The following is a 12109-nucleotide window of genomic DNA, read 5'->3' as shown; positions in this document are numbered from 1 at the left end:
TTTGGTTAAAATTTTTATTTGTGGTTTTCCTACCTGTGATCCATGAACCTAAGAATGAACAAAAACTTGAAACATGAAACTCTCCAGTAGGCCAAAGTGTCAGAATAGACTTAATTCTGATTTTAAGAACTTCTCAACAAGGGTTACACAAGACTTGTACTTAACTTCTCAGTCTCCAAGAATACACATTTACCTACTCTGCCTAAAGAACCAGATTGAATGTTCTGTAAACAACTGTGGAAAATGCATGAATGATACCTCCAGACCGTATCAAAACACTGGGGCTCTTAGCTTAATTTCAAATTATTTGAATCCAAACTAGTATTATTGTTGCTAATAGAAACTCCATTTATAAATAATCAGCTAAAATTTTTAAATGTTCTAGTTGAGCTTACTGTGAGCTAAAAGTAACCATTAACTTTATTCCCAGCACGAGCTGTGTGACCTTGAGCACCTCAATATTCACATCTGCAAAATGAGAGTGGGACTGGATGGCTTATGTCCTCTCAAATATAAAAACTAATATAATAATGGTTATTATTATAATAATTATTAAATATATGAATGAAAAATATAAGCAGAGATTTGGAAAAACATTAGGTTAAGCCTAAAAGACATCATACAATAGATAAAGATTATCACAAAACCCCCAAATCCTCTCCCCATAGCACAGCACCAAACTATCATCAAATACCAGAGTTTTATAGAGGTAAATAAATGGCTTACTGGCCACACTGATATCCTACTGGGGGTAATGAAAAGGTCTTAAAATCAACTTGCCACATGGGAGATGTGAGAGTCCCGGCTCCACACTGAGACTTTGGTGAAGTGCTTCATTTCCCACAGTCTCAGGATGTAAAATCTAAAGCCGCACTCTCAAAAATGACTCACTGCTCATAAGGGGCTGTGTGTGCCGGTGGATAAATCCGCATGTGCTCTGCAGATGTAGCTGGATTTGGGTTCTAGTTCTACCACTTTCTGGCTGTATGACCTCGGGCAAATAGCTCAATCTCACCAACCCTAGTTTATTCCTGTGTGAAATTAGAATGACTCTATCCACTCTGCAGGGCTGTGATGAAGGCTGAAATAGACACTTATAAAAGAATTTGGCACATGCCAAGCAAGAAAATAGGCGCTAAGGATATGCCATCTCCCTTCACTTCTCCATTCCTTTTACACAAGTGGAATAGAGACTCTAGCGCCACAGGTAACTGCCATATTCTTCATTAGACTGTCAGTTTCCCTAGGGCCAAGAGTATGTCTGATTCATCTTTGGATCCCAGTGCCCAGCAGAGGGCCCAGAGTGAAAATGCAATATAAATGCTTGCTAAATGGAGAAGACGAGAACCCACTGGGTCTGAGGATGTTAAGGTTATCCTGGCCACAGTCAAAAGAAAATTCTGATCTTCAGTTTGGCCAAATAGGCACTTGCTACAAACTACTATGCAGTTCAAAGCAAATAAGCTATTCTGAATTCTAATAATTACATTCTCTAAAATTTAAAAACCTAGTTGCCCTACAGCTCCCAATTTTAGTTTTGAGAATCCAATTCTTTCCTAAACAATGGAGTGGGTAACCACAAAAACTTGTGGAATCTCTTTTCCTAGAAAACATGAAGAACAGGAGAGAAGCCAATCTGTCTGGAAACTGCTTCAAAATCTGTCTCTAAGCAAGGGGCTAGACTAGACTAGATGTCCCTCAGAGGATCCTTCCAGACCTACACCACTAAGATGTTAAGGGAAATAACTAAAGCAATTCTCTGTTATTTATACCCAGGAAAATAAAACAAATACAATTTAACATCTCCTAACATAGTCATTATAAATAATTTTACTTAGACCTGGTGATCCTTTTACAAACATTTTCCTCTTAAGCTGTATTAAATCATCCTAGGCTATTAATTTGAATATGAGCTCTCTCTAACAAGACAGAATTGAGATTGTACTTAACACTGAAAACAAGATTATTCTTTTGTTCCTCTTTTTCAACCTACCTGTTTCCATGTACCCCAAATCTACTCATCCCCAAAGCTTTACAAGAAACACAGTCCCCCCAAGTGCTCCACTCAACTCTCCCACTAGTGAATTTCTAACGCAGCCATTATTCAGACCACATTGTGTAGCTGATTACTGTATGTTGTCTTCTATTTGTATCTGCTTCACAACAGATGACAATTCTCGTTTCCCGAGCTGAAACGTAAGCTCCTTGAACAAGGTCCACCTTTTATATTTCTCATGGACTCCTCTACTGTGTCAATATTGAGTTCATGACAAATGCTTACGAATTCTTATTGGCTGACTGATTTAAAATGAAGAGAGAGCAAGAGCTATAGAACACTCTGTACACTGAGCACCTGTATGAAGCTTTGGCAAAGTCTAAAGTAAAGCTTTTCAGACTACTACATGTATATTGATATTTGTCCTTTACCTGGGAATAGAACAGTTGAAGGTTAATACACAAAGGGGCTAAAAGGAAAGACCTACAGTTAAAGATCACACTGGTTTAGCTCCTGCCCTGTAAGGAATGAGGAACTACCAAGGTGAGCCCACTCACAGTGCAGATGGAGGCTATTTTGGAATGCCCGGCACACTCCCCACATCACAGAGCTGAGTAGCTTCTGATTCTATCAATACAAAGGATCAATTACTCATTCTGTCAGGCCAAGTCAGTCCGGGGGTAATAAATAGAAAGGAAAGGAGCTTTAGAAAATTTTAATGTAATACCATTATTTAAAACAAACAAGTGAAACATGTTTTCTCATTCTTCATAATCCAAAAGACACATCTAGAACAAGGCTAGTGAGCACTAGAGTTCAATCATATCAAGCATACTCTATATACTTATAAATGGGGATGCAGAACCTCTGCTCTTTTCTTTATACATGAAACGGGAACTTCTTGTCCCTACTACCAAGCAGGTACTGTTGTGTTCTAGGCACCGGGAACATAGCAGTTCACCAAACTCATAATTCTAGTAACAATTACATAAAGCCTAGCTTAGTGTATATATATATATATATATATATATATATATTTAATTAGCTTAGTATTTGATAGAAATAAAGAGGCTTCAAGGATAGTCCAAATCTCTTACCTTACAGGAGAAAACCAAGGCCCAGACAGGTTAACTAATTTGTTTCAGTTGGTTATGGCAGGTCTATGGCAACAAAGCCAGGAGGAGAAACCAGATTTCTCATCTCTCATCTAGTAACAAAATTTGCTTATTCAGTAAGCAAGTATTTCTGGCCATTACATGCCAGACACTATGCTAGGCACCAGGTATACAAAAATAAGGATAAGATACTGACCCTGTACTCAAAAGCACAGGGGAACTGTAAGACAATGAGATGAGTACAATAATAGAAGTGGTAACAGAGAAAAAGCAAACTACATCTCTAATTGCATAGGACTTCCAATATTTTAAAAGAAAATGAACTGTTACTAGTTTGTTTTATTCTCCCTATAGCCCTATGAGTACAGAACACAGATCTTATTATTCCTGGTCTATAGATGGAGAAATTGAAGTGCAAAGCGGGTAAGGGAGTCTATTAAGGTCATCTCCAGTGGTAGCAAAATGCTTAGAAACCAAGTCTGTTTACTCCAGGATAGACTTTCTTTCCACTCGATGGGAAAGGCAGATGTTCTTTTTCTGTCCAGTTCCCTTCTGATCAAGACCACACATTTGTAAGACTGTGCGCAGAACAATCTGTGGCTGTGAAAGTAGACTTCACTGGCCTATGAGGTCTCATTGGCTGAGTTTAGTTATTCAGTGGTTGAGTAACCAACCAACAAGACATCATTATTACTAGCATTCTTACAGTGCCCATGATACATACACAGAATAGAAGCAAAAGGTTCTGCCCACAGGGAGTTAATATTGTAGTGGACAGGTAAATAAACATTTCATCCAAAAGTGACATAATTAAACAAACTACAGCTAGAAAAATCATTACAAATAATGGCAAGTTTAAGACACTAAAGGTTTTGCAGAGCATATCTAGTGGGTCCTGCCGAGAAATATACTCTTTAAGGGTTAAACAAAGAACAGAAGCCTTGTATATATAATGACATATACCAACCTTCAGGTTATTGAAATAAAAACTCTTACCAAAAATACTTATCACATTAAAAATAATTAACTTTTTAATACCTTCATTTCACTCTTCAGCTTTATTCAAAACAATTATATGAATATTCTATTTCCCTCTTTCTAAGAAAGTTATATATTTTGTAACCTTTCCTATTTAAGAGGAATGAATTTATAATGGACGTTCACATCAGCAAGCTGTGGCAAAGAGATTACAACGGTGTGGTTTCATTGTGCTATTCTTCCACCCTCCTTCAGATGCAACCTACATAAAATGAATCTGATCATTTTCTCCTGTATAAAGTAAAATTTGTATACACATCCAAGAATCACTCACTTCATAAAAAGTAAAAGGGAAAAAAAGCATTTCTTCATTTTCGAGTTCAGTTTTAAACATTAATTTCACTTGTTTGATAACCTCATATCATATTTTATTTATGCACTATTTATCATGGCCTTATAATATGACCAAACTGTTTTAAACCTTAGCACTTTATTGAATTATTAACAAAATAAGCAAAGCTAAAAAGAAACAAGTATTAGTGATTTCAAACTAGTGACAAGAAGAATTTATTTAGGAACCAGCTAAATAGTAAAAATTACAATCAACCTTTCAAAGGAATAATGTTATCATTATTAGAAATACAACTCAGCTAAAAAAAAAACAACTCTCTAGTATTTCCTTAGTATACTCAAGGAATTCACACTTACAGCCAACTGCTTTCCATTTAAATATTTATTGAATTTTATAGGGTGATAAATAGCAATTTAAATAACAATTCAGAACTACCAGTAGATTTCATTAGATTTACCAACGGTGCATCATAAAATTATTTCATGATATTTTCTCATTCCTAAGACTTAGTTCCATCACAAGAAAATATATTTTAATAAACAAGAGCTTAAAACCTGACTTAAAAGTGTGATCATCAACTTTTTTAGGCAGGAGAGGAATAGGGCCTGATTTATCTCTAGAGCATCAAGAGCAAGACCACTGGGCCAAATCAGATATAGTAAATGAAGTTAAGAAATGATTAAGCCTGCAGCGACAGTGACATCTAGTGTTAACAACTGCAAGCCACTAGACTAACGCTAAACCCTCCTAAGTGCTAAAGAAACAGCTATTCAAAGCTTCTCTTCTTTAAAAACCAACAAACAGAACTTGTGCATTGTATCTAAAAATTACTCATAATCAAAATATTTCAGTAAATTTTTTTCTCAGACGTTAAAAAAAACCTTAAGAGCAAAATGTCTTAGAGAGTAAACATAACACCGAAGACCTAAAAGTAAAAAGCATTGTTTATTCTGTGTGACCAACATCCGTAACTGCTCCCCTTGGTTAGAGGTTAATGTAAAAGTAATCTGGGACATGTCCCGATGAGTGTACTATAAACATTTAAACTTCCAGTTACTATAAAAGCAAAGATATTGCACAAGCTAGTACCTGATGACACATCAAGAAAAAGCAATATAGGACATTTCAGGAATACATGAAGATGTAAATCAAAAACAAAACAAAACAAAAAAACGAACTTTAGCTGTTGCATTGAGAAACAAGCTCTACATTTCAGCCCTTGCTACTCTGATATATATATTTTTGCTGCTTTGAAAGGTCCACTTATTAAACAGTAGATATTTTTGCCCAAGGGATTAGAATTTGGCAGCATAGGTTAATTTACCATAGTATTTTTATAGTTTTATGCTCTAGATGAATCTATAAAAGTAAGCAAAATTCCAAAAATTATTTTTGGCCAGGACAATTTTTTTTTTTTCTTTGCCGTACACGGGCCTCTCACTGTGTGGCCTCTCCCATCGTGGAGCTCCGACGCGCAGGCCCTGTGGCCATGGCTCACGGGCCCAGCCGCTCCGCGGCATGTGGGATCTTCCCGGACCGGGGCACGAACCCGTGTCCCCTCCATCGGCAGGCGGACTCTCAACCACTGTGCCACCAGGGAAGCCCCAGGACAATATTTTGTAAAAAAGTAAAGTTAGCATTAGATGAAGCTTACCTATTTTTTTTGGAAAGTTCATCCTTTCCCCTTTTAACTCCAAATATTCTTGTGATCAACGTACTGAAGAGAAGTGTGGATGAATTTCTCACCTAATGTAAAAATAAATACACAATAAAGGTTAAGAAATATTCATGGCATGAAACCAACATTTACAATGTTCAAACTAGACATTCAAAATCATTACCCGATTGCCTAGTGTGGGGCTAAAGAAGATGTGGTTTATGTCCATAAAAGTAGACAATTTTCAATAACTTTATAGTAATTACCTCAATGATTTCCTCTTAAACTGAGCTCTACCGTCCAACCACATGCACACAACACAGCTTTTTCCTATACTTCTAATATTACCACCAACTGTTTTCATTATCCCTTTGTACTTGTATCATTAAATAACACTTCAAAAGAAACAATAAATTCATTTTCCCACATCATTTCTGATGATGAATATCCCAAGAAAGAGCTCAGCTCTTTCCTTTTATTTTCTGTAATCATTTACCTATGAGAAAATACTTATCAGACCTAACTCAAAGGATCCACAGTATTAATATGGCCAAGAAAATATTTAATATCATATACAAAATGTTATTAACCACACAACTGCAGTAACCTAAGTAATTTTAACCCTAAGATTATCTGAGGCAACTGGTTCACAGAAATAAGAAGAAAAAACTATAAACATGAATCATTTCTTCAAATGGTAATAATAAAGCAGATCTATTTCCAAACCAATGTGTCAAGACGCTTTCCTACATCATAAAAATGTCTTGAAAGCCATGGGATATTGGGCTTCCTCAATTACCTTGCCAAATCAGAGTAGAGATGTATAAATATATACTGACTTCCCTATAGTGTGTAAGGCCCTATACCAACCCCATGGAGAATGTCCAGAAATAGAACACACACACTTACTGCTAACACAGAGCTTATATTCTAATTAGATAGGAGTCATATGGTGTGTTAAATAGCAATATAAGAAAAAAGGTAGTTAAAAGTAACAATGTAGGATTTAGAAGATAGCTTCCTGAAACTACTGCAGTAAGGATCACAACTCAAATGCCCATAAGGACAGTGAGTGACAGAGGCAGCAGAGGATTGGGTATAATGCAGTCACTATTCAGCTTCAGCTGAAGTTGCTGCCTTGAGGGGAATGTAAGCCCAGTGTTGCCAGATCTTCTGCTTTTTCAAGAGAAGCCAGAAACCCCAACTTTTATGTGAAATCTATTTTGAAAAGTTGGCAACAAATTAAAGGAAAAAAAAAACTATTGTGGAAGCCAAATAAAACACAGTTGTGGGCCAGATTTGACCTATCAGCCACCAGTTTGCAACCTCTCCTCTAGAAGCACATGACTGACTCAATTTATGTGTGGTAACTCTTGAAATGGACCACAGATACACTGGCACAATTCATACCATAATTGTAATAAAACGCTAAAATTGGACAAACTCACTTACGTCCATTCAACAGTTAACAAACATTAATGAAGTCCCTACTGTGTGCCTTGCCTAATATCCCCAAACCCATCACTGTCCTGTTACTCTATCAACATCGCCTCTGGCCTAGCTCAGGTCTTGATTATCTCTCACCTAGGCCATTGACTTGGTTCCCAAAGACTCCTTAGGTTCAAGATGACTTGGTAACGTCATCCAGGACCCTATCGTCTCTCAAGAATCATACAAAAAATATAAGAAGAAAAGAAAAATCAAAACACAAACTCCATCTTGCCCTAAACCAAACTTTCTGGCAAAGACTGCCAGAAGCAGTAAACTTAAAACAGGAGTGTCTGGAAATGAAAGAGGATGCCTGCTGAGGCATACCTTATCAAAACTGTAGAGGACTGTTCTACAAAGTGAATGGGCACCCATCTGCCACCCCAACCAAGAAAGAAAACTCCCTTGTTTGATTTGATAGACCAAAGGCAGGAGACACATAATGTCTTTTAGTAATGTTAAGATGGATCAAACAGATTACCAGCTTGATCCATTCATCGAGTTCCCTCATTAGTAGCCAGTGATTATCATTACTTATTCCAGTAGGTATAGCAAATTAGTGATATTCTACCATTAATTAGTTACAATTTTCAGAAGAACTACCATTAAAAAAAAAAGCTTTCCTTCATGAGCTATTTGGTCATTCTGTTATCAGTTAGTACAGAATTATTTCCATAAATTTACCAGTGTGCAGAATGAGTTCATGTCATAGTAACCTCCAAAGGTGACCGAATGATAAACTTTTAAGACATTTTAAAAAATTAATTTTCCTGTTATTGAGATATAATTCACATACCATAAAATTCACCATCTTAATGGTACTATTCAGTGGTTTTTACTATGTTCACAAAGTAGGAAACTATCACCACTACCTAATTCCAGAATATTTTCATGACTCCAAAATGAAACCCTATACACATTAACAGTCATTTCCTATTCTCCCTCACTAGGCAAGTACTAATCTACTTTCTGTCTCTAGGGATTTGCCTATTCTGGATGTTTCATATTCATGAGATCACGTGACATGCAGCCTTTTACGTCTGGCTTCTTTCATTTGGCTTTCATTCTCAAGGTTCACCCATGTTGTAGCATGTATCAGTATGCCATTCCTTTTTATGGCTGAATAATATTCCACTGAATGGATATACCACATTAAAAAAATCTACTCATCATTTGATGAACACTGGGTTGTTTCTACTTTTTGGCTATTATGGATAATGGTGCTATGAACACTCACATACAAGTTTTTGTGTGAACATGTTTTCACTTTTCTTGGGTATATACCAAGAAGTGAATCTGCTGGGTCACATAGTAACTCTATGTTAACCTTTAGAGAAACTGCCAAAGTGGCAGTACCATTTACATCCTTATCAGCACTGTACAAGAGTTCCATTTTCACCAGTTCTCCAAATCCTCCCCAATAATTGTTGTGGTCCACCTCTTAAATTATAGCTATCCCACTGGATATGAAATGGTTATCTCATTGTGGTTTTGATTTGTGTTTTCCTGATAATGAATGATGTTAAGCATCTTTTTTTTTTTTTTTTTTGCAGTATGCGGGCCTCTCACTGTTGTGGCCTCTCCCGCTGTGGAGCACAGGCTCCAGACGCGCAGGCCCAGCGGCCATGGCCCACGGGCCCAGCCGCTCCGCGGCATGTGGGATCCTCCCGGACCAGGGCACGAACCCGCGTCCCCTGCATCGGCAGGCAGACTCCCAACCACCGCACCACCAGGGAAGCCCAATTATCACTTGTCACCACCTTTATTAATATTTCTCTATTCTGAGCCACTATCATCACTTGGCAGAACTATTACAATAGCTTCCTGATTGGTCTTCCGCCTTCCCTCCTGCCATCTCACAATCGAGCCTTCACTTTTCACTACATCAGTCAAAGCCCATCATCCCTCTACGGTGAAACTCTCTCATGTAGGGTTTTTCAACAGCAGTGGAAGCCAAGTGTCAAACCCCAGACACCAATGGTGACTGTGGCTCATCCAGCCATTTCCAGATTCAGATGAGATACTACATCACAGGGCATGGGATCTGGCTTCTCTAGCAGCTGCCCAAGGGTTGTGTCAACACCTGCACAAGTTGTGTTAATGCCCCAAGGGGTGAACTTTGACCAATAAGAGAGAGAAGGTAGGACTGTTCCCAGGGCCGGTAGTTTCACATGGCCTGGCTAGAAGATACACCACATGACCAGACAAGCAGCTCAGTTTTCCTGCAAGTTAAACTACAACACCTGCTTGATAATGTCTCTTCTCTTTTCTTGCCTCACCTCCCTTTTTCCTTCATTCCTGCTACTGTAGGTTTGTACCATTCAATAAAACCTTATAGCCTGGGTGCCCAGGCTATACCTCCAGCTCTGTTTTCTAAGGACAGGGTCAAAACCCTACAAGGTAAGTAAGATACACCTTCGCCGTATTCCTATAATACCCCAAACTTTCCCCGATAATAGCACAGATTCTAGAATCACACAAATAATAGTTGTATGTCCTTGGACAAAGTTATTTCTCCTCTCTCCTCTCTTTATCTGTAAAATGGGGATTCTAATAACAGAATCTACCTAGCAGGATTGCTCTGAGCATGAACTGAGCTAATCAATGTAAATGATACCAAGCACATGGAAAATAGTCAATAAGACAGTCACTATTATGATTGTCTTACTTATCCTTGTATTTCTAGTGTTTAATATTGTCTGTAACCAGGAGGTATGCCTAATGTTTTATATATATTTACAACAATACATTTCCCCTGGCTTTTAAAAATGCCTAATAGGTGGCAAAGACTGAGAGATTTGTGTGGTCTCAATACAAAGATTGAGGACTCTGTACAAACTATTAAATATACACATGAATGCTTCCTGGAAAATGTTCCTTTACTGCAAAATGAAAATTAAGCTTATTTTACTTTTTTTTTCTCTAACTTACCAGGAAAAACAATTAAGCCAAAAGTACAGATGGAGTCACCTTTAGGTACAAGATATATTCCTGAGAAGATGTGTACAAATCAGATTTCTGTAAATCAAACCATATTTCACACACAGTCAGGAAAAACCACTCTTTAAACAACTTCACACAGAATGCTATGGTTAATTGTTTTGTAAAATGAAGACTTCTTCACATTCATTGAGTATGTTGACATGGTTCTGGCATAACTTAGATTAGGTTTTTATAAGGAAGGAAACAGAACAATTGATATATTTAAGTCAGAGTATGGATCATTATAGCTGTGATGTTTATTTTCTCTGGTAAAGCAAACAAACTGAATAGAAACAAAAAAGATTCCTTTAAAACACGTGTTAAAAGGGAAGATTCCCCCCAAATAAAACTATACATAAGCACTTATATATATTTGTGCAGGCTTTTATAGATTATGTGTGCATATGAGTACTACACACACATAAAAGCCACATAGAAAAAAGAGAAAGAAAACACATTCGAATGCTAAAGATTATTATATCTGTATGGTAGTTAAACCGGTGACTTTTCCTTTTATGCTTGTATTTTCAGACTTTCTGCAGTGTCCATGTGTTACTGTTTAAAAGGTCTCCAAAAAAGACTTCAAAAAAAAAAGATCCATTCATTTCTGATACTTTCAGTTTTCCTAAAGTTGGAAAAGTCACCAGGTTTCACTCTCCGAAAGCCCTTTCATAGAGAACATTTCTCTGTTCATCTGGAATGAGTGGCTTAAAGAAAACAATACTGACATTTCTGGCAATCAGCTTTATGATCTCTACTCTTCCTGATGGTGAAGCCACATTCCTACCTACCTCTCCTGACGGTATACAGGTATTGCTCCGTTTTCCTGTAAATGTAAAAGGTAAACACCGTGTCCTCAGGAGTAGTTAGGCAATGCTCCTAGACAGAATTTCAGACATTTATCTTTCTTACAGGAAGATGTACGATTTTCCAGGCAAGAGTTGGCAATCTTGAGGATTCCTCTTTACGTTGGGAGTCTGTGCCTTGGGCTCCACTGCAATATACTGACTGTCAATTAGAGGCTCATCAGAGAGTTATGAATTGGTTTGTGCAGCTCACTAATTGGAAAGCCTGCCTTTCTAGTAAATTCTCCATTCTGCAGGTAATATATTAAGGTCTAGCTTCTTTTCTCCTCTCCCTTTGCCAGTCTTTCTTTTTTTTAACGCTACAGTCAAGTGCCTACAAACCATAGGTTAGTCTCCTTTATTCTAGAAGGCACAATGATGTAGAAAAAACAATAAAATCATGGTGTTTCTCCCAGGAATTATTAAAAAAAAGTGAAAGTTTACTTTCTTTAATCTGAAAACTGTACTGGGTATTGCCCACAATCTTGGAGTTCTGAATCAAGAAGTTTCTGGACAGTAATCATATTGCAAAAAACAAAAGAAAACAAAAAAAGTGACTCAGCATTTAACCTCCCCCATTTTCATGTTTTGCATCTGTTTTTTTCATCTTTTCATATGTATATTTCCAGCATTCCCTCAACACACTGATACCCAGAGCCCACAACAGACACATTCAGATACTCAGAGTCATTCTGC

General features: G+C 37.3%; 1 protein-coding gene across 3 annotated transcripts in view; it reads right to left on the bottom strand.

The window, feature by feature from the left end:
- The window catches only part of THADA (THADA armadillo repeat containing), a 312182-nt gene that overhangs the window by 211470 nt on the left and 88603 nt on the right, over positions 1-12109 (bottom strand). For all 3 annotated transcript variants that reach the window (XM_079941582.1, XM_079941583.1, XM_079941584.1), the window contains one exon: positions 6096-6187. In XM_079941582.1, the coding sequence (XP_079797708.1) occupies positions 6096-6187 (92 nt within the window). The remainder of the gene's footprint in view (positions 1-6095; positions 6188-12109) is intronic.

The sequence above is a fragment of the Stenella coeruleoalba genome (genome assembly GCF_951394435.1).
Source record: "Stenella coeruleoalba genome assembly, chromosome: 13".
Classification (NCBI taxonomy): domain Eukaryota; kingdom Metazoa; phylum Chordata; class Mammalia; order Artiodactyla; family Delphinidae; genus Stenella; species Stenella coeruleoalba.
Note: the sequence above shows the minus strand (reverse complement) of the source record. Positions and strands in the feature narration are given on the sequence as shown.